The 23,247-nt window shown below is 40.9% G+C and overlaps 1 protein-coding gene across 35 annotated transcripts in view; it reads right to left on the reverse strand.

The window, feature by feature from the left end:
• Positions 1–23,247, reverse strand: part of DOCK3 (dedicator of cytokinesis 3) — a 523,288-nt gene that overhangs the window by 67,416 nt on the left and 432,625 nt on the right. For all 35 annotated transcript variants that reach the window (XM_072720925.1, XM_072720928.1, XM_072720921.1 and 32 more), the window contains 10 exons: positions 23,057–23,219; positions 22,420–22,526; positions 21,671–21,842; positions 21,199–21,296; positions 18,459–18,542; positions 17,293–17,393; positions 12,441–12,522; positions 7,931–8,101; positions 4,848–5,040; positions 751–878 (listed from right to left, as the gene is read on the reverse strand). In XM_072720925.1, the coding sequence (XP_072577026.1) occupies positions 751–878; positions 4,848–5,040; positions 7,931–8,101; positions 12,441–12,522; positions 17,293–17,393; positions 18,459–18,542; positions 21,199–21,296; positions 21,671–21,842; positions 22,420–22,526; positions 23,057–23,219 (1,299 nt within the window). The remainder of the gene's footprint in view (positions 1–750; positions 879–4,847; positions 5,041–7,930; positions 8,102–12,440; positions 12,523–17,292; positions 17,394–18,458; positions 18,543–21,198; positions 21,297–21,670; positions 21,843–22,419; positions 22,527–23,056; positions 23,220–23,247) is intronic.

The raw sequence follows: 23,247 nt of genomic DNA on the forward strand, positions 1-23,247 counted from the left end.
TTTCTCTCTTTATACTTTCCTACAGTTTACAAATTTTCTCTAATATGCATTTCTTCTACTATAATATGTATAAAATAAATATCATTAAAATAGATTCCTACCCTTATTCATGCCTAATACATGTCTTTCCTTCCTTCCCTCCCCTCCCACCACAGAACTCTTTTTAAAATAAAAAGTAAAGAGGAAAGAAAACAGACAAAAGCATTACTAGTTGCAACCTCATCTTTAAAGTGCAATTCTCCCATCCATGAGGCTCAGAGCTCCTGCGGGCAACAATTATCTCTCTTACATCCCGACCTCATCTGGCATGGTATAGGAATGCCATATGGGTGGAATCAAGCTGCTAGGAAGCTGACAGAAAAGTCTGAATGAGCAAGCTGCCTCTCAGCCTGGGCCTGCCTCCCTGTGCTTGTGCCTGAGTATCCTCAGAACACTCCCAGGAACACAGGATTAATACCTTTTGATAGAAATAGAACATGGCACAGGATTCGGCTTTCTGGTGTTAAAGATAACTACATTTCTGGGTGGATTTATGGAAACACAACTTTTTCAAATAGCAAGGCTGCTGTGTGAAGAAGCCTGCTGGGCATACACAAGCCTCCATTCACTTGGGCACCTTCCTCTCACTGATGAAAGCTTCTCTGAGGAATGTACAAAGTGATGTTTGTTGCTTTGTGTCTGGCTAAAGTAATATAAGACTGGGGCAGAGCTGACGGGGAGAGGGGGGTGGAGCAGATGTGGGGCCACTACCAGAGAGCTGGTCTTGACGATGGAGAAGATGCTGCCGAGAATCCCTGAGCAGATGAGCAGCTCTTTCTGCTGCCTCAGGTGAAGGTGAATGTGATGGAGAACCACAGGAAGCAGGATGCGGCGGGATTCTGAGAGAGAAAACACAAGGGTGAAGCAGCCCTTCAGAGAACTAGCTACCTCTGGAAGCCAGTGACACTGGGGGTCTTAAATGGTCTTAAAACAGGTGGGGCTAAAACTGGTGCCAAGCTGGAGGTCACTCCTTCCCTTCTGAGGGTGTAAAAGACCACTTCTGGACATTACGAAGACATTCCACAGCATTGTCTTTCCATCTCTCTTTCCTTCTTTCTCATTTTAAGCCTCAATATCTATGGCATTTTGTGCAGGATGAACATTAGGTTACTTCCAAACAAAATCTCTTTAATGACTAGATTTCAAATTAAAAGCATAGCTTACAGTGAAAATTCCATTTACATGACACACCTAGTTCTGTGAACTCTATTGATTGGACCTGCAGACTTGATATGGATTATAAATGGTCGCTTTTTATGATGCTCTGGCTAGGTGGCCTGGCATGAGCATTAACTTGGTGGCAACCATTAGGTCTATCTCCTAATGGCTCAGGGGACAGGTTTGGCATGTTCAGAGCAATGAGTAGAATAGTAGCAGGACTTTGTTTTGTCCTAAACCTTTGATAATGAGCTAATGCTAATGCTTTTCTCCTTAATGTTACCTGAACAACATTTTCATCAGGAGATGACTATATTTAGAACTGTCAGGAAGGCTGAATCCTCGTTCAAATTCCTTTATTAACTCACCCTAAGGAACCTCAGGCAGGTTCATTCCTCCTATAGGCTTGCTTTTTCCCATCTGTATGATGAGGTACTAATGGCCTTTTCTGCATTTACTTCACAGGTGTGATGAGAAGACAAAGGGAAATACAAGTGTGAACATTTCTGGTGCTCTGCACTCCTATGTGGTCAGTGACTGTGTGACTCTGCAGGTACTCCCCTATCTGGCCAACATGATGTAGTTAGATTACCAATAATAACAATAAACAAGCCAGGCCATTTTGGATTCATTGTTCACGTCTGACCATAATTAAGTGTTCCAGACAAAATTCAGAAAGAATTTTTTTTTCAGCCAGAGACCAATTACATGACTTACAAGAGATTTGGGGCTGTCTTGTCAAATACTTAGAATATATTCAAATAAAATGAATGACAGCTATTTTATGTTTAAAATGATGGTTGGACAAAAGAGGAATTCATAATACATTCTGCAGACCAAAATACCAACAGAGAAGAATTTATAACAACCAATAACTACCTGCGGAGAAAACAGTAGTTTCTTGCCAGAACCTGCTGAAGAAGAGACCAAACTGATGTGCTCTGAGAAGACTTTTAAGTGTTGCCTAAAAGACACCACTGGTAAAAATCTCGCTTCAAGGGAGATGCTGCAACTCAAACATTCAATGAAACAGAGATGCAAATGAAAATCTGGTGGTGGCCTGTCATCTCAAAATCCAACTACAAAGTTCCACTGTCACATAAAGTTTAGAATGGTTGTTGTTAAGTGATTATGGGAAGGAGTAAGTACGTGCAAAAAATGTTAGAAATAAAGGATGTCAGTGAGGGCACTTTGCTGTCCCCCTTCCCATGTATTTGAAAGCATCTTCTTTAAACAGTGCACAAAGCTTGAACGTATGCAGTGGCCTCCGTGTCAATGCATCCAAACCAGTGCTAAAAATCTCCAGCCCATGAAGTGGTGAAGGGAGAAGTGTTTACTATAAATAGTTACTGGTAGAGAAAAGCTAACTTTCTTAGTGTCAGCTTTGCCATGAATAATACACTAGCAGAATTAAGTTAAAGGGAACATTTATTTAGTATTGCAATTGTGTAGCATTTGGTTGAGAAATTATTTTTCTTATATTTTAAAAGTCAAAGATTTTTACTACCAAAAATTCTAAAGGTAAAAATTCTAGAGACACCTGGGTGGCTCAGCGGTTGAGCGCCTGCCTTCGGCCCAGGGCATGATCCTGGAGTCCCAGGATGGAGTCCCGCATCGGGCTCCCTGAGTGGAGCTTGCCTCTCTCTCTGTGTGTCTCTCATGAAATATTAAAAAAAAATTCTAATAACAACTGTTTTGTTACTGTTTGAGATTTATTTTTGTAACACAGAAGTTTATCCTATGACTGTGATATTCCATTTAAAGGCTAAGGCTCATATTGATCTTAATTAACATTTGGCCATTGAGCACTTGGTACTACTGCCAGGCTGATAATGCTAAATGTAGTTTCAGGTATGAATCCAGAGGTTCTTTCTGACGGGAAGTCTGGGCTGTTTATTATTTGTTAGGCTGCTGTGAGCTCTTGGGGTGTGGAGGGCTTACTGTTTATTTCTTTATCTAATCCTTAGAGGTACTTTCAAAGACTGGAAAGGCATCTATCTGAGACAAGGAACAAAGTAAACACAGTGGGTTATCAGGGCTCCCTTTCAGGGTCTCTCTAATTTTCTTAACTTACTCTTTTTTTTTTAATAATAAATTTATTTTTATTGGTGTTCAATTTGCCAACATACAGAATAACACCCAGTGCTCATCCCGTCAAGTGCCCCCCTCAGTGCCCGTCACCCATTCACCCCCACCCCCCACCCTCCTCCCCTTCCAAAACCCCTAGTTCGTTTCCCAGAGTTAGGAGTCTTTATGTTCTGTCTCTCTTTCTGATATTTCCCACACATTTCTTCTCCCTTCCCTTATATTCCCTTTCACTATTATTTATATTCCCCAAATGAATGAGGACATATACTGTTTGTCCTTCTCCAATTGACTTACTTCACTCAGCACAATACCCTCCAGTTCCATCCACGTTGAAGCAAATGGTAGGTATTTGTCACTTCTTTTTTTGTTTAATTTATTTTTTATTGGTGCTCAATCTACCAACACACAGAATAACCCCCAGTGCCCGTCACCCCTTCACCCCCACCCCCCGCCCTCCTCCCCTTCTACCACCCCTAGTTCGTCTCCCAGAGTTAGAAGTCTCCACGTTCCGTCTCCCTCTCTGACATTTCCCACACATTTCTTCTCCCTTCCCTTATATTCCCCTCACTATCATTTACATTCCCCTAATGAATGAGACCATACAATGCTCGTCCTTCTCCGACCGACTTACTTCACTCAGCACAATACCCTCCAGTTCCATCCACGTTGAAGCAAATGGTGGGTATTTGTCATTTCTAATGGCTGAGTAATACTCCATTTTATACATAAACCACATCATCTTTATCCATTCATCTTTCGATGGACACCGAGGCTCCTTCCACAGTTTGGCTATTGTGGACATTGCTGCTAGAAACATCGGAGTGCAGGTGTCCCAGCGTTTCACTGCATCTGTATCTTTGGGGTAAATCCCCAACAGTGCAATTGCTGGGTCGTAGGGCAGGTCTATTTTTAACTCTTTGAGGCACCTCCACACAGTTTTCCAGAGTGGCTGCACCAGTTCACATTCCCACCAACAGTGTAAGAGGGTTCCCTTTTCTCCACATACTCTCCAACACTTGTGGTTTCCTGCCTTGTTAATTTTCCCCATTCTCACTGGTGTGAGGTGGTATCTCATTGTGGTTTTGATTTGTATTTCCCTGAGGGCCAGTGATGCGGAGCATTTTCTCATGTGCATGTTGGCCATGTGTAGTATCTGTTCTTATCAGTTTAATATCTGATACGTCCTCTATCCTTAACTTACTCTTAACCCTTTGGGCTATACCCTTCACTCTTGTTCCCCCTCCTTTCCTTCTGCTTTCCCAACCTGCTAGAGGTGTGGCAGGCCCTACCCTTGGCAGCTGTAGACTTGTGAGCCTGGAAATTGCTCTGTAGGCCATCCCATGGGCATGGCCCAGGCTGTGGGTTCCTGGGGATAAATCATGAGTGAGGCAGTAGGCCTACATCTTGGCTGCATTATCTAACATAGTTCCTCAAATACTCTGCATTTTTAGGGCCACAGGCTTCTTGCATGATGGCTGATAAAACCAATCCTTTGGTTACAACTTGATAACACCCTGGAAAGGAGGAAAGGTGATTCTGACTCTCATTCCAACATGATTTACCTGAGAAAGAAAACAGGCGGCTATCCACAGTTCTGGCGATGGACTGTAGCTTTACCACATCCATTGACTGTCCAATGTGCACAGTGCTGGGCATGCTCCCTAGAGTCCCTCTGACAAACTCTGCCACCTCCTGCACAGTGAACATCTGCAGCAGCTCATCAAAGATGGTTGGGAAGGAATTAAGGAGTGCTGCCTGCAGAAGCAAGTGAGGCTGTGGTTAGTACAGAGTAAGGTGTCTAACTCATGTGATCAGACAATCATACCCAGGGGTGAGAGGCTGAAAATGCATTGCAGCACCCCTGCCTCATGGAGGCTCCTCCAGGGCCTTTAACTCCACACATCCTCTACAGCACTCTTGGGGCATGGAACACAGGAGCAGAAAGGAAACTAAAACAAGAAAATTTGCTGGGGCCCAGGCCACTTGAAGCTTTCATAACTTGCCAATACATTTGCTGGCAGGAGAAGGAAATATAAAAAGAAATCAGCTCAATATGGTTTAATAGCCATAGCTGTTTTGCTCACAAAATGGATTTAAATTTTTTGTCTGTCTCTATGGTCAAACTCTCAACTTTCTAATTTTGGTCTCAAATTCAAGCCGGGAATTGCTCAAAGAAAATACGGTGGAGAGAGCTGAGCACCACCAAGCAGCATGAGCTGAGCTCTGCTCACAGCCCTGTAGCCAGCAATCTAGCTCTGAAAACTGAACCATTTTCCCAGGATAGGGACATTGACTTGAATACATAAAATCTGACGACTTTGTAAATCATGTCCTTCATGTGATGCTTGGCAGTGGCAAGTATAAATCCACAAGGTTGGAGAATGTGTGGATTTAGTCAGCTGTGAACTCTTGAAGACTGGGGGTGATGCTGGCATACAGTCTGGCAACCTAGGTGGCCCAGACAGGAGTGTTTGTATTTGGAGATTTCTCTTCATGGATCTCAGCTCTGGTAGACCCATGAAGTGGCCTCTTCAGGACAATCTGATAATAGTTCCAGAGCCTTTCAGAGGCAGTGTAGTATAGGAAAAAGAAAACGGGTATTGGAATTAGACAGACATGAGTTCAAATCTCAGCTTTACTACATATCTGTCACATAATCTTGGGGGAGTTACTGCCTATTTCTGTTTTCTCATCTATAAAATGAGAATGATGCTATCACTTATCTCCTGGTACTGGCATGAAAAAAAATTAAGTGCATTAAGTTAGTTTCCAGCAGAGTGCCCAGCACCTCATTGGTCTTTGATAAATACTGGTTCTCCTTCTTCTATGAGGAAGCAACATGAAAGAGGCTTTCCTACTTCTCAGTCCTCTTACACAATTAACCCAGAATCCACAAAGGGGAATGGAGTGTCACTGTGAGATCAGAAGGTGAGGGTGCATTCCTCTCACGTGGCAGGCAGTGATGGGGAGTGGGGTGGGGCTGCTTTCCTTAACTGCTTCAGCAGGCAATAGATACTTGCTTACAGTAAGTGAAAATTTATGCCATGGGGAAACAGGCTGGTTATCATACTGCAGTCTATATTCAGGCCAGACCTAAGGACAGAACTTAGATGAATTATATCTACAGATTTATAACTCCTTGGGATATCAAAGAGATTTTTTTTGCAGCAATTAGAACAAGCACAAAAACCTATTATCATAAGCAGTTAGATACAAAAGACAAAGTGGGAAAAACAGGCCTTTCATAATCCACAACAAACCGTAAATGTTTTCTTAAATGGTGAGCTTTCCTATACTTATGTACTGGGACAGAAGGACATTGGCATCCTAACATCTCCTAGTAGTCAAAGAAAAGACATATAATCTGACTGAAACACAGACTTGCTGAGAATTCTGAAACTCATGAAACATGAGCCTGACACCAAAGAAGCAGGTCTAAGCTGAGACTAGATCTGAACTCTCCTGATGTGATAGGAACATGCCACTGAGTACAAGGCATTGCTAAGTTCTGAGAAAGCATATCTGCCCTGCTCTGCTAGCTACCTCTGAGCACCTCATATCTCTGTATGCTGAGGGGAAAAGTAGGTGTCCTGGGCCCTTCTTGGTTTGAACAGATGGGCAGGAGGACAGATAGGAGGAGGAGGATGCATTGTGTGGGGTGTTTCACAAGGGAGGCCATGGAATGACCTTTTCTTATAGAGACACTAGAAACCTTAGGGAATTCCCACTCTTTTAGAAAGTCTAGTTTGCAGTTGCTCACATGTTCTTTGGTCCAAGGGGCTTAAAGGCAATTGGCATCAGGGGCAACCTATGGTCAAGTGGAAAACAAAAAGCAGACTATTCTAATCTTAAAGGAGGCATTTAAACATACATTTGCACTCATGACAGTCCTGGTAGCAACTGAATGAATGGACGGGAGAGTGATCATTGCTGATAGGTTTTGAGTAATAATTGGCTTCAAAAAAAATCAAAGAAATGCATCTATTAGATAAAATTCTGACATTTATTTATAAGAGAAAAATAACCCCCTTGTGATAGGGCATGTAATAAACAATATCCTTGATCCTTTCTAGGGTGAGGCTCCCTGGAAAAGATAACAATTTAGCTGACTGGAGATTTGTAATATAAGGAAGCAAATTTTCTTCCCACCATTAAATTTCTAATAAAATTTAATCTTAATTCTTAACTGAAGTTTTCTAGTTATGTCTGCCTATTTTACTCTTAACTTCTGGAATGGATAAGTACTAATCTAAAGTTTATTTTTTTAAGTTTCTTTAAATTAATAGAGTGACTAGGAAACAAAATTCTCTATACATTCTGACCATTCCCTCTAAATAAGATGTTCATAAATGACAAATATTATGGTAACTAAATAAATGTGGTGCAAAGAGGGCTTCTGAGAATAAGTTGTGCTTCTTCTCTACCATAAAGCCACTGGGCTGTTTCATATTTGGCAGCTGGGGCAGAACTGGCTTTGAAGTAAAAGTAGCATTTTGTTCTATTAAGTATTTCCTTGCAAATCACCTCTCGCCCAAACCCCAGGAGTCTGGCAGGGCTTCTGCAACTCTAGAAGCCAGAGGACAAAGAAACAAACAGGGAAGGCAGACAAGAACTCAGCAGCAAAACATCCCTGCAGCTCAAAGACCTGAGTGAAAAGAAGTGTTTCCGAGTTTCTGCTGTCCAGACTGAGCACAAAGCGGATGGACTGGAAAAGTTCTTGGATGCTGGACCGGAACTGCTCTTCCTCCATCCCACAGGTGGCTCGGGAATACAGGATCCTTGACTGCACAATAAACTTGAAAAGGTACTCCAGGGCCTGGAGGGGATAGAGAGGTGTTACAGATGGCCAGAACTAACACAGTAGGGCATCAAGGGCAAAGTAACAGTAAATTCTACACCAAAATCAGGTGATGGACAATTTCAACTGTGGAGACAAGCACTTTTTTTTTTTTAATGTTTTCCTCAAAAGCCCAAATGGGCACTGAACAGAAGCTGACTTCTTACTGAAAGAATCACCAAATTGTTTCACAACTCTTTTTGTGGTTCTTAAAATGAGGAACCACAGACTGTTATGGGAGCAGTTGAACTCAAGAACATACAGGATCAAAAGAAAATTAAGTTTCTTTGCATTTTTTTTCAGGTTTGGAAATAGGAGGCTTCAAAAGCAGTGATTTAACTTCTCTTGAATTTGTTCCAAGAAGGAATTAAGGAGACTTCTGCACCTTTGAGATATAGCTAGGGCCTGATACAGTGCCAGCCTTCTCACTGGGGATCAAGTCTAGAGAAAACTTACCCCAGGTTGCACAGCCCCAGGCAGAACTGACACATTCACTCTCTATCCTCTTCCAAACCAGGACACATTCCATACCCAATTTTTGACCACTGCAGAAGATGAAGCTCTCATAACATGTTTTAGGAGCAGAATCTCACTCTGAGGAGTCCCTGCAGCTTGGCCCATGCTTATGAGCACAGTAATTATCTTTTAAAAGAACAGATTGAAAATCTAAGACCATGCATTCTCATCAAAGAAATGCCACAGATTTTCCAGATACTGGAAAGGCAGAGACACTAGAGAAACTTATCCAAGAATGAAACAAATAGAGTTCAGCTACTTAAAATATATAGTAGGAAATAATTCTTAAGCTACCTTTCATGACCTATGCATGTATAAGGTTTGGCAAAACAAACAAACAAACAAACAAACAAACAAACAAACAAAAACAAAAAACAAAACAAAACAAAACAAAAAAAAACACACTTTGTTTTGTGGCCCAGATAGAATTCAGTTGGCATTGCAGAATGGCTAGGTCAGAAAAATGCATCTTCCAAACCTTGTACCAGTAGAAAAAAGTTACAGTGTGTGGCCTTATCAGCATAAATGCTACAGCCTCTGTTTCTGTAGCCTTTTAATGGTGGTCTGGAAACAACCAGGAAAATCTGTGCTACATACTCTAATTTTAAAAAGAAAAATGACCATTTTTTCTTCTTTCAGTTTGAAACAGCTAACACAAGAAAAGTATTGAATGGCTTGAAACAGCCACTAGTTTCACAGTAAAAGAACTAAACAGCAGAATTTCTTGCACTTCCTGAGCATGAGTGGTGGAGCCTATGAGATTTATGTAAAGTTCTAGGGTGCTCCTAACCCTGTGTGGAGACAATGGACACTTAAACTGTGGGTGAAGAGGTTGCTCTGTCAAATTCTACTGAAGTTAATCAACCTGAAGGGAAAAGCGATCCTAAGAATTATTATAACCCTCTATCACAAGAAGATCCACTGTGCCCGCTCTTTTCCTGATGCCTGGAGGACCTGATGCAGCTCAGCAGTGAAAAGTGTGCTATCTTTTTAGAACGTTGCCAAATACCATCCTCAAACCCACCAAAGATATCTCCTACAGGCCATTCACAAGGGAACAAACAACTAAGAAAATAAAGGACTCTTTATTTTCACTTTCCTTAGTGGTCAAACTTTCTTAGAAAGGTCATGACTTTGAAAGTGAAAGGAAGACATGGGGTATGGGTGGCAACATGTATTGAATCAAGAGTAATGAAGAACAGGTTTCCTGGTCCACACTTTATCACACCGAAAGGAGAGTTGCCAGACCATGAAGGATGGCATCCTCACCATGAAGGATGAAAAGAGGATTGGATATGGACTTACTTACTGATTTAGTCAAGAGGATTTATCAACTAAAATTTGATGAAGGGGGGGATCCCTGGGTGGCTCAGAGGTTTAGGCGCCTGCCTTTGGCCCAAGGAATGGTCCTGGAGGCCTGGGATCGAGTCCCACATGGGGGGATCGAGTCCCACATGGGGCTCCCTGTGTGGAGCCTGCTTCTCCCTCTGCTTATGTCTCTGCCTCTCTCTCTCTCTCTTTCTGCATCTCTCATGAATAAATAAATGAAATTTTTAAAAAAAAATTTGATGAAGGGGAAATGACCTGATAAAACCTTAATATGGTATAGATTACTATGAGATGCCAAACAAGCCTGAAATGATGAGAATAAATATGAAAGTACCTCAAAAAAGTGCTCCCCCAAAGGGAACTCCTCTTTCTCTTCACCCAAACCTGATATCCTGAAGTACATCTCCTGAGGTAACCCTGAGATCAACCTAGCTGATCTAGCTAGACTCCTTGGAACCAGCCTCAGTTTTTCCCTTCTGTTACCTCTCACATCAAATTTATCATTTGAAATCCCTTGCTTTGGTCATTATCAGCCACTTTTTGGTTGCTTGAAAACTCAAGCTTCCCAGGGTTTTGTTTTCGTTTTTGTTTTTTGCTTTGTTTTGAGAGCAGAGAGAGAAACTTAAGCAGTCTCCATGCCCAGTGCAGAGCCTGATACAGATCATGACTTGAGCTGAAATCAAGAGTAGGAAGCTTAACCAACTAAGCCACCCAGGCACCCCCTAAAGAGGGTTTTAAACATGCTGTTTCCTGTTTGGAATGCTCATCCTCCTACTCTGAACATTGATTTAAGCCCAGAGGTTACCTCCTCAGAGAAGCTTTCCCTAAAATCTGTCTGAAGTAAACCTTCCTCTCTAGCTAGTCTATCCTATGATCCTGTTTATTCCCTTCATAGTATTCATCAAGTTTTTTTTCATGGACTTTGTGTATTTATCTGTGTTACATGTCTGTCTCTCCTCCACTTGAAGTGCTATGAAGGCCTAGCCGTTTCTGCTTGGGCCCCTGCTGAATCCCCAGCGACTACTACAGTGTTTTGACACATAGCAGGTATCAAGCAACACTGAGTGACTGGATGACTGAATGAATGATTCTTAGGAGAACAACTTCTGTGTTTGCTTCAGTATCCTGAGCAATTAATTTTGAGACTCACATAGAATATCTTGCATTTAACTCAATTTTTATCTCCTCAAATATCTATGAGGCATCTGACAGGTACTGGGTTAAGAGAAGAACAGAACTCAGGCCCTGCCCCCACATCAAATTCAGAACACTGCTCTACATCTGTGCTTCATGCATGCTTCACTGAGAATGTTTTCTTCAAGGGGAAAGGCTTGTCTTACTCCTCTTTGCATCCTAACACCCACGATAGATGCTGACTGCTTTGCAGATATGTATTATTTGAAGGAGCACAGAAATAATACTTGTGGCCTTAGAGTTTTACAGAATGTACAGAGAAGAGGCAAGGGAACACAGACCTATGACTCTGCCTCTTCAGTCTGATGATGCTTGGGGAAACACCTGTCTCACCTGTTACCATGTGGATAAGAACAGCAAAATCACAGGCCCAGTAGTACTTAGAGCAGATGATGTGAAATTAAAAGAGGACAGAGAAAAAACAGAACTTTGTTGCCCTTCTTTTATTGCTAACTGGAAAGGGTGGGGAAGACATAGTTAAAAAGCAAATGAAAAAAAAAGTAACTCAAGAACAAGAAAATGTAGGGGCCAAAAGGGAGAAAGCACAGACTCGCTGTGAGTTCCCAGAGGATATGGCGGCTTTCTTTAAATAGCTATCTGGAGAACTGTTGAGCAAAAGAGGGATCAACAGTCTCATAGGTGGTTCATTACAGTAGAAGCAGTACCATAAAAAGAAGTTACTGGAAAGTTAACTTGCAATGAGGATTTCAGTACCCTGAAAACTGGAGCTGCCCAGAAATGCAAAGGGCTGCCTTATCATGGAACCTGTCCATAGAGGGGCACTGCCAGGGGTTACCCTGGATTCCTCCAAAGGTCAAGGTTTTAAGATTATCTTCTTCTCAACACATCCATAGATAGTGCATCCACACTTAGGTCTTTTTATTTAAAACAGTTCTACAATGTTTAGTTACCACTGAACAAGGGAAATTGTTGGAAGATCAGTTCTAATCAATGTTGCCAACAACATTTAGAAGGAGATATGATGCTTTGGCCAGCAGAAGCAGAGACGGATGCTGTTGGCAAAAACTAGGTAGGCAGGATGGCCAGGAGCTACATGCACATCATCCATCCTGCCTGCCTTAAGGTAACATTATCCAGAATAAAGATCTTCTGAGGCAAAACCAAGGTGAGGAAAGGGGATTTATGTGGTCAACAGCATTCCTGAAAGCACACTAGTGTACTAGGATGTCTGCTTGTCCTGCACACTATAAACCATTGAGATTACTGACAAACAACTGCAGGGGTGGTCCCTTTATGTACAGTGAGCTTAGTACATTACCCGCATGGCTTCCTGAATATGGTCCTGTCGAATCAGTTCTGCTGAGCAGTCCATGTACCACTTCAAACAGCGGATGAGCTCCCTGGGAAAGAGAACAGTTCCAGAAACCCCACTTTAATTCAAAAGCAATGCAGCTTGAAATTTTTGCAGCCCAGAATTAGCCACACAGGAATAATATCCTGCTGATGAGCCAGAATGTAATGATGGATCCATTAGGCTGTGGAATCTCCAGATCATCTGAGACCAGACAACATATCTCACTCAGACAGCATACTTCCTCCACAGAGGTGCTACATTTTAATTAGCAATTATAATCATTCTTTCTCACTCTCCCTGACACACATTTATTCTTTGATTATAAGAAAGTTACCCCGAATCCCGGATTTTACATGTATTTTTATTTTGTCTAAAATTGCTATGTCTCCAGAACATACAACAATTACTAGTAAATAGTAGACACAGATAAAGGTATACAGTCCTGTATGCTCCTCCTTGCTTCACCTTTATCCTATATATTTTATTTCCTTAGGCCCAAGTAACCTGAGTGAAAGGAGATGACAAGATCAGAAGGCCTGCTCCTTTATGTGGCAATAGAGCACAGAAGTCAAATACAGACCTTGGTCAGACAGCAGGGTTCACATCTGTGGCCTATCAATTTCTAGCTCTGTATCCTTGGGCAAGTTATTTGATCTCTTTGTGCCATTTTCTTTATTTAAAATACAGAGAAATCAATAGTACACTTCAAAGTTATTGTGAATACTAATGAGATGATGATGCTTAAAGCACAGCATAGTGTCTGCCCTACAGAGTGACATCAAAGCACCAGAGTACCAGTAACTCCACAGTCTTGTTACCTTGGGTTTTACTTATATTTACAATACTTGTGGTAATTCCACAGAAGAAAGTGATGGCTTTTTAAAAAATTGCTTCAATGGTTTTAAATAACCTGTTTCCCATGTTAACTATTTATATCTTTTATCAACTTTTTATTTCTTCGACATTTATTTGTGGGTGCTATATTTACCTATTCACGTTTCTCATGAAAAAGGCAAGACTTACTTTTAGTAGCTTTGCCATCATTTCCTAGAAGGAAAAGTATGACAATTATGTAGTAAACTATGGTTTAAAATGTCAGCTCAAAGACCATACATAGCTAATACCCTACTCAACAGTGAAAGAAAGTTGTTTCTCTAAGATTAGGAATTAGGCAAGGATGCCTGCTTTTGCCATTTCTACTCAACATAGTACTGGAAGAAGAAAACTGGAAAGGGAGAAACTCAAAATGGATGAGAGATCTAAATGTGAGACAAGAGTCCATCAAAATCATAGAAGAGAACACAGGCAACACCCTTTTTGAGCTCGGCCACAGTAACTTCTTGCAAGATACATCCACAAAGGCAAAAGAAACAAAAGCAAAAATGAACTATTGGGACTTCATCAAGATAAGAAGCTTTTGCACAGCAAAGGATACAGTCAACAAAACTAAAAGACAACCTACAGAATGGGAGAAGATATTTGCAAATGACATATCAGATAAAGGGCTAGTTTCCAAAATCTATAAAGAACTTATTAAACTCAACACCAAAGAAGCAAACAATCCAATCATGAAATGGGCAAAAGACATGAAGAGAAATCTCACAGAGGAAGACATGGACATGGCCAACATGCACATGAGAAAATGCTCCGCATCACTTGCCATAAGGGAAATACAAATCAAAACCACAATGAGATACCACCTCACACCAGTGAGAATGGGGAAAATTAACAAGGCAGGAAACAACAAATGTTGGAGAGGATGCGGAGAAAAGGGAACCCTCTTACACTGTTGGTGGGAATGTGAACTGGTGCAGCCACTCTGGAAAACTGTGTGGAGGTGCCTCAAAGAGTTAAAAATAGACCTGCCCTACGACCCAGCAATTGCACTGTTGGGGATTTACCCCAAAGATTCAGATGCAATGAAACGTCGGGACACCTGCACCCCGATGTTTCTATCAGCAATGGCCACAATAGCCAAACTGTGGAAGGAGCCTCGGTGTCCATCGAAAGATGAATGGATAAAGAAGATGTGGTTTATGTATACAATGGAATATTACTCAGCAATTAGAAACGACAAATACTCACCATTTGCTTCAACGTGGATGGAACTGGAGGGTATTTTGCTGAGTGAAATAAGTCAATCGGAGAAGGACAAACAGTGTATGTTCTCATTCATTTGGGGAATATAAATAATAGTGAAAGGGAATATAAAGGAAGGGAAAAGAAATGTTGGGAAATATCAGGAAGGGAGACAGAACATAAAGACTCCTAACTCGGGGAAACTCCTAACTCCTAACTCGAGGGGTGGTGGAAGGGGAGGAGGGCGGTTGTTGGAGGGGAATGGGTGACGGGCACTGAGGTGGACACTTGACGGGATGAGCACTGGGTGTTTTTCTGTATGTTGGTAAATTGAACACCAATAAAAATTAATTAAAAAAAAAAAAAGAAAGGGAGAAACAAAGTTATCTTTGCAGCTGACTTGGTGTTATATATAGAAAAAAACTGAAGATTCCACAAAAAACCTTTTATTTATTTATTTGTTTTTTTATAATTTTTTTAAAAATTTTTATTTATTTATGATAGTCACAGAGAGAGAGAGAGAGAGGCAGAGACACAGGCAGAGGGAGAAGCAGGCTCCATGCACTGGGAGCCAGACGTGGGATTCGATCCTGGGTCTCCAGGATCGCGGCCTGGGCCAAAGGCAGGTGCCAAACCACTGCGCCACCCAGGGATCCCAACAAAAAACCTTTTAGAACTAATAAATGAATTCAGCAAAATTACAGGATATAAAATTAATATACAAAAGTCCTTTGCATTTCTATACACTTACAATGAGCACTTCAAAAAAGGAAAAAGGAAATTATGGGGAAAAAAATCCATTTATAGTAGCATCAAAAAGAATAAACTACTTAGGGTCAACTTAACCAAAGAGGTGAAAGACTTGTAGAATTGTACTTTGAAAACTATAAAATGTTGTTGAGAGAAATTAAAGAAGATATTAATAAATGGAAAGACATTCATGTTCATTGATTGAAAGACTAAATACTATTAATATGTCAACACGACCCATAATGATCTACAGATGCAACACAATCTGTATCAAAGTCCCAATAGCAATTTTTGCAGAAATAAAAAAATTCATTCTGAAGTTCATATGGAATCTCAAGGGTCCCAAAATAGCCAAAACAATCTTGAAAAAGAACAAAGTTAGAGGACTCATATTTCCTGATTTCAGAACTTACTATAGAGCTACAGTAACCAAAACAGCATGGTACTGGCATAAAGACAGGCATACACATCAATAGAATAAATAGCCCAGAAATAACTCCTCACAGAGACAGTCAAATGATTTTCAACAAGGGTGCTAAGACCATCCAATGGGGAAAGGATCGTCTTTTCAACAATTATATTAGGAAAACTAGATATCTATGTACAAAAGAATGAAGCTGGATTCTTATGTAACACAATAAACAAAAATTAACTCAAAGTGGGTCAAAGACCTAAATGTAAGATCTAAAACTATAAATTAAATTTGTAGACAAAAACATAGGAGAAAAGCTTTATGACATTAGATTTAGCAATGATTTCTTGGGCGTATCATCAAAAGCACAGGAAACAGAAGAAAAAATAGATAAACTGGACTACGTCAAAATTGAAAACTTTTGTACATCAAAAGATACAACAAAACCAAGAGAAAGAAATGCAATGGGAGAAAATATTTACAAACTGTGTACCTGACAAGGGGTTAATACTAGATTACATAAAGAATTCCTACAACTCAACAATAAAAAACCAACCTGCTTAAGAACTGGGCAAAGGACTTGAATAAATTTTTTCTCCAAAGAAGATACACAATAAATACATGAAGAGATGCTAAGCAACATTAATCATTAGAGAAATGCAAATTAAAATCACAATGATATACTACTTCACACCAATTAAGGGTGTTTACTATAAAACCCCCACTCTTCCCAAAAAACCCAATAGAAAATAACAAGTCTGGGTTTGAGGATGTGGAGAAACTGGAACCCGTGAACACTGTTAGTGGGTATGTAAAAATGATGTGGCCACTGTGGAAACTAGTATGGTCGTTCCTCAAAAAATTAAAAAAATAGAACTATCTAACTAATAAACTCATGATCCCACTCCTGGTATATGTCCAAAAGAAATGAAAGCAGGGTCTTGATGATATATTTGTATACCCATGTTCACAGCAGCATTATTCACAACTAAAAGGCAAGAGCAACCCAAGTTATTTATCAATGGATAAGTGGATAAACAAAATGTGGTATATATGCACAATGGAACATTATTCAGACTTTAAAAGGAAGGAAATTCTGACACATGCTACAACATGAATGAACCTTGAAGACATTGTGGTAAGTGAAATAAGCCAGATACGAATAGGTAAGTATTGTATTATTCAATTGACATGAGGTATCCAGAATAGGCACATTCAAAGATAGAAAATATAATGGTGGCTGCCCAGGGGCAGGGGGAGAGGTGATGGAGAGTTAATATTTAATTGGTACAGAGTTTCAGGTTTGGAAGATGAAAAAAGTTCTGGAGATGGCTGTTGTACAACAATGTGAACATACTCAATGTCACTAAGCTATATACTTTAAAATAGATATTTTATATTCTATGTGCACTATGTACACTTAAAAATAGAATATTTTATAGTATATATATTTTACCACAATTAGAAAAAAATTAATTTAAAAAAAGCTCAGCTGAATGAATGGTGGTTGTCACTGAGCTTTTTTTAAGCTTGTCCTTCTATCCAAACACAAGTCCTAATGCTAAATGAACTTACTTGTATGCCAGGGCTCCAGCAAAGTGCTTCTGGATGTATGTGTCCATTACAGGCCGGAAGTGGAAATACTTAATGTCTCTGAGCAGGTTGATGATGAATACCTGGAGGACATGAAGGGTACCAGGGTTCACTGAAGGCCTTGGACTTCTCTCCAGCAGAAAACAGAACTCATGTTTCTCTAAAGAATGACAAACTGTCGGTATTTTCTCTAGTGTTCCCCATGGGAATGTAAGATTTCTATTCTGGGTCTGTATTTCTGTCTTGTCTCTTCTATTCCTATGGCCCCCAATCTCTGAATTCAGACTTGGGGCTTATCTGTCTGTTCTAGTGTTACTATAAGTCTCTCTCTTCTCAATAATGTTGGGTGGTGCAATACAGATTAGGAAAAAGCAAAACAGTACCTATGTAAGGTGGCATAAATACTAAGGTATCTCAAAAAACTTAGAAAAGAGAGGGAAAAATTTTTTTTTTCCCTCTGAGCTAGCTCAGCCTATGAGAGGCTGTGATCTTCAGAAATGGGGCTGGCAGGCCAGGAGAGCAAGGAAGAAGAAAAGTCAAAGGGGCAAGCTATGCAAGTGTCATTTTAACTCTCACTTCTTATCTATCAAGTAGACTTAGAGTATGTGGTTCCCTTTGAATGGACAGCGCTCCTATGGAACTGGATATATTAAGCTAAATGCACAGAACATTCAAATCACTGCCCATTCTCACTAAGCAACCTTTGGAGACTCCAGTTTCCAAACAACTGCACACAGGGAGACAGTGTGATGCTCAGACCAGAGCAGGTGAGTCTCTGCTTTTCTTGGTGGTTATATCCTCCTGTGTAGGTGAAAGAACAAGCCATCTGGTTTCCTATATTAGTCTCTGAGCATTCTGTTTTTATAGGTCTCTGTTTCAGAGGTTAGGCAGCTCTGCAAAAATGATGAGACTGAGTATCCGAACTGCAAAGTTGAGGCATGGACCAGACCAGGCTCAATTCTTCAAATCTGATACTGTAGGGAACTGCCTGGTAAGTTGGTTGGGTGGTCTTCCTTGGGTGACACTTTTCAACTAGAAACTTCTGTATCTTGTGTTGACTCATTCTATAAATTGTTTCCCTTGGATTTTTAAAAACATTTGACAGAAATAATTAATAAGAATGAAAGTCAGGAAGGATGATAACTTACCAAAGACTGAAACACCAACAGGCCATATTTCTCTGTATTATCATCCAAAATAACAAAGAGTGTATCTAAGATGTCTTGCAGAAACTGTAACATAAAAATCAGGGGGCTCAAGTGTTAGGACCTAGTACACATAGTCAAACTTCCATACACCAATGAATTTATCTTCCAATAAACAAACTCAAAAATCTCCCAAGATCTCAAATCACTGTTTAAAAATAAATGAGTATCCTACGTCTACCTAGCTAAAGGATAACTAGGTGGACTCAGGGTGTTTGCATACAGCCCAAGGGTCCTGACAGAGATTTTCAGAGGCTCTTTCTCCTGGGTAAGTGCTAAACTTCTAAGAGCAGTTACCTAAAAAACACAGGACATCCATGTAGATTATAATTTTGAAACAAAGACAATTGTAAGTGATTCTGATGCCAAATTAATTTTGAGAAAAAGAGCTCACTTTCCCAGGACCCCAGAGAGTGCAGGAGTTCCTTACTCTCTACTGTAGCCTAACTCGATAGAGGACACTTGAACAAGGGTGTGGCAAGTAGGCCTTAAGTACAGAAACCATGTTTTGGTCTAGAAATCAGTATTCTGGGAGAAGAGAGGAAGCTACTGATGAGGGCTATCAACAAGGGTAAAAGATCTGGAAGCACCATTTTGGTTTTGTTATGTTTTGTTTTATTTCTAACATATGCCTTTTTCTTTCTGAGATGCAAAATCCATGGAAAGGATGAATACTCATGGATATTGGCAGTCTTTAAAAGTCAAATCTAACATTCTGTCAGTCAAAAGGCAATTGAATGATACTATGTTTACAATTCATTTTATAGCAATGTCTAATGTGGAGGTGTGGATGGGGGTGCTGATGGGCAGGACTGGCCACAGGATGATGATTGTTGATCATCTAGGTGATAGGTACACATAGGGTTCTTTATACTATTTTACTTTTGTTTATGCTTGAAATATTCTAAAAAAAGTCAAAAAAATTTTTTTAAATTCTAGCAGATTCTTTTCATACTCTTCTGGTGGCTTGAAATCAATTACTGATGCTAAAACCAGATATGCTGATAGGATATTCTCTTATCAGGAATAAAACAACTCAGCCTTAAAAAGATTACAGAGTTTTTAAATACATTTTTGTTTACTAATTAATATTTTTAATATTTAGAAGAAAAAAATGCCCTGAAGATAAACTGATTTTTAGTTTCAAAAACTAGTATTAGCAGGAGCACCTGGGTGGCTTAGTTGATTAAGCGCTCAACTTTTTTTTTTAAAGATTTTATTTATTTGAGAGAGAGAGTACAGAGAGAGAGACAGAGAGAGAGCATGAGCAAGGAAAGGCAGAAGGAGAGATAGAAGCAGGCTCCCCACTGAGCAGGGAGCCTGACATGGGGCTTGATTCCAGGACCCTAGGATCATGACCTAAGTTGAAGGCAGACGCTCAACCATCTGACCCACCCAGGTGCCCCTAAACACCCAACTCTTGATTTCAGCTCAGGTCATGATCTCAGGGTCATGATCTCAGGGTTGTAAGACTGAGCCCACGTCAGGCTCTATGCTGGGTGTGGAGCCTGCTTAAGATTCTCTCTCTCCCTTCCTCCCTCCTTCCCTCTCTCCCTCCCTCTCTAAACAAAACAAAACTAGTATTAGCTTGTTTAAGAGTTCTTTGTCTCTGCCTCTCTCTCTCTCTCTCTCTGACTATCATAAATTAAAAAAAAAGTTTTTAAAAATCGATGATACTCTGATTAATTGACGAAAACAAAATTCAGACAAGACTTTATAAAAATACACAGAGGTATACAAACTTTAAAACTGTTTCTCATTGGGAGACATCATGTATGTTACTGAGTCAATGGAGTTGTAAAATTAAAGTATTGGCAGGATATCTGTGTTGATTTGGTAATTACAATGACAGAATTAAGAATGCTCATTGATAGGCAAGGTGCCTTCCTGAGATTTAGTCTCTATCCTACATTCCACTGCTCTTGCTGATCATCAAAAGCACATCCATTTTCCTCAGCAGAGTTCAGTCCATCGTGTGGAATCCACGTGCAGGGCTTACAGCATCAGGAGGTACTTTGGGGTTTTCTTGTGCTAAAACCAGGTGGGCAAACACTTTGTACAATGCAGAGAAGCCCTATGGAAGACAACTGAGGACTGGTAGTATTGTCAGCCTGCTCAGGTCATTAGATGGGAAATGTCACAAAGGTACCTGGAGAAAGCAGTTGAGGCAGGGAGTAGGGAAGGATCCCTGGTATAGACTGAGAGACTGGGCAAAATCAGCAGCTCTAGGTTAATGGAGAGTATTTTGAGTTCTCCTATATCATCAAATGAGTAGAGTCAGAAAAGACTTCAGGCTAGGTTTGTGGTAAAAGGGTTACAAATAAGGAAAATGAGAGAGACCTAAGGAAGGGAGAGGAGACAACACAAAGCACTGGGTGTGTTTCTGAGAGGATGGTTTGACCACTACCCTCTAATTATTGTTTTGCTTTCTAGGAAGTAAAATGAGTCAGAAAATAGAATTTATAACCTAAATATAGTTTCTAAGAGGTATGAGCCCAATGTGATACCTCTAAAAAGGGAAGCTAACAACAGTAACAAAAAGGAAAAACAACTTTATTTCTACTCATCTGATTATATTTCAAGAAGTGGTCTTAGAGGGGTACTGGTAGAAATCAAGGGGAAGTAAAGACCTCCTGCCCAGATTCTTGCTCAGGCAGCATGTATGAATTTCAGAAAGCCATACCTTAACAATTTCTTCCCCACTGACATGCCGCAGTCGCCCTAGGATGTCCATGATCCGGTCTGGAAAAGCCTTCCATTTCAGCAGAGCGAGGAGGTCCACTAAAAAGCAAGTGCAAAAGATGGTTAACACTGGCTATGCCAAGGGCAAGCAAAACCCAGTCTCTCCCTGCCAAGGACAGGCAGAATCTAGAGGAAGAGCAATAGCCACAAGCATTAAAACAAATCTCTTTAGTGCTGACGTTAAGGCCAAAGGCACATCCATGAAGTCTAGAGGTATACTCCAGAGCTGCTAAAACCACGGGAAATCTTAAAGGCTGTTATTGCCAAGTGGTTCCTCCAACTTCAGGTGAAAAGAATGCCCTCATTGTGGCATGAAAAAGCAACGAATTTCTGTCTCCCTTAGTATGCATCAGCAATATGAAACCAGCCACTGAGGACAGGGAGGGCAGTACCCTGCAGATCCCATCACCTACCATTCTGGGTGAGTTTGGTGGAGGAGAGCTGCGTGGAAATGAAGAAAGACTCTTTGGTGCTGCGCTGGAAGATGAGGCTGGAGGGGATGTTAGGGCAGCCATTGTAGTCCTCTTTGCAGCAGGGCAAGCCCAGGTACAGAGCATGGTTGTTAAAGGTACTATTCTCATCACACTACAGGCAAAGGTAGAGAACAAAGAATGTTTTCTGAACCATGCCATGTTTAAAAATCAGGTTGCAGGAGATTTTTTGATGTTGATGTTTGCTCTCATCTTCCTGAGACTAGATCTTGGGCCTCAGGTCCTCTTAGAAGAGTGTTTTCTGTTTGGAAACTCCCCAGAATGGCTCACATGCCTTTTAAAGAGAACATGTTGGGGCAGGTGGCTTCCACCTGGTGTGCAGGCAACTTTGGGTGGCAGCTGTGTTGCAACAGCTGATAGAACCACGATCTCAAATGGCAGGTCTCTGAATGTTTGAGCCAAGGCCACAATGGCACAGAGGAGTTGGTAACAGACTTCTATTACTTGTGAAGTGGGAGGTGGGAAACAAAGGGACTGCTGACATTACTTGTGGAAGGAAGGCCACTGTGGCTGGAAAACAAAAGCCTGTCCACAGTTGTCCTGCTGTCATCCACCAGGGCATCACCCTGGATCCTTTGTCCTGCCCACTGAAAACCACCTAGCTGAGAACTATGTGTGAGAGTTGTCTCAGGGGTGTGAGGGTTGAGGTAAAAGACAGCCAGGCTCCATACCTTGTATACATAGAGCTCATGGATGTCATCTGAGAGAGTGGTGCCATCATCCCGCATCAGGGGTGAGAAGGCAAAGCCAAAGAGTTTCTTTTCCCCTTTGTCCTTTGCTGCAACCAGAGCTAAGTGTTAGTTGTTTTTACCCCTCACTCTGCTTTTTAACAGAAATTACCCTGGTGCTTATCACCTACGTTCTTTACTTTTTCTTCCCTTGCTTTCATTAATTAGGTAGCTACCTGACTGCAGGACTGATGTACTGGACTGAATTTCCATTTATATCCCAAGGTACACAGGCTACCTAGGCCCAAATAGAAACTAGACTGCTGGGCTTGATAAACCAGAGGCTCTTTAAGAAGCAGTTTGATATGTAGAAAGGAAATACCCAAAGGAGAATGACACTGGTAATTATTCAGTGTCTGGGTCAGACACTAGGAAGGGCCAGTACCAGGCGCCACGGTTTGAATAACCATCTCAACAACAGCCTCTGATGACATCCCATCCCTGAGGACCCATTTATTGGGAACTCCTCATTTTCTTGTCCCAATAATAAGAACTCTCTGAATTCTCTTTCTGAGGAAAGAGCTCTGAGACAGTAGAACATTCATATCCTCCAAGGAATGTGGAGAGAAGTCTCACTCACTGGAACAATGTCTGAACTCGAAGCGCAGGTGGGAGCCCCGGAACCGGTCAATGGGGATGGGCAATTTGATAATTTCTCCCCAGCGAGGACTATTACTGTGGTAGAGGACAAAGGAGTGGTAGGAACTCCTATTTGGCTCTCCTGAACCCAAGCTTATGCAATCCTGAAAGAGAGAAGCAAAATAAAGTGTC

Source organism: Vulpes vulpes, chromosome 9, assembly GCF_048418805.1.
Source record: "Vulpes vulpes isolate BD-2025 chromosome 9, VulVul3, whole genome shotgun sequence".
NCBI lineage: Eukaryota > Metazoa > Chordata > Mammalia > Carnivora > Canidae > Vulpes > Vulpes vulpes.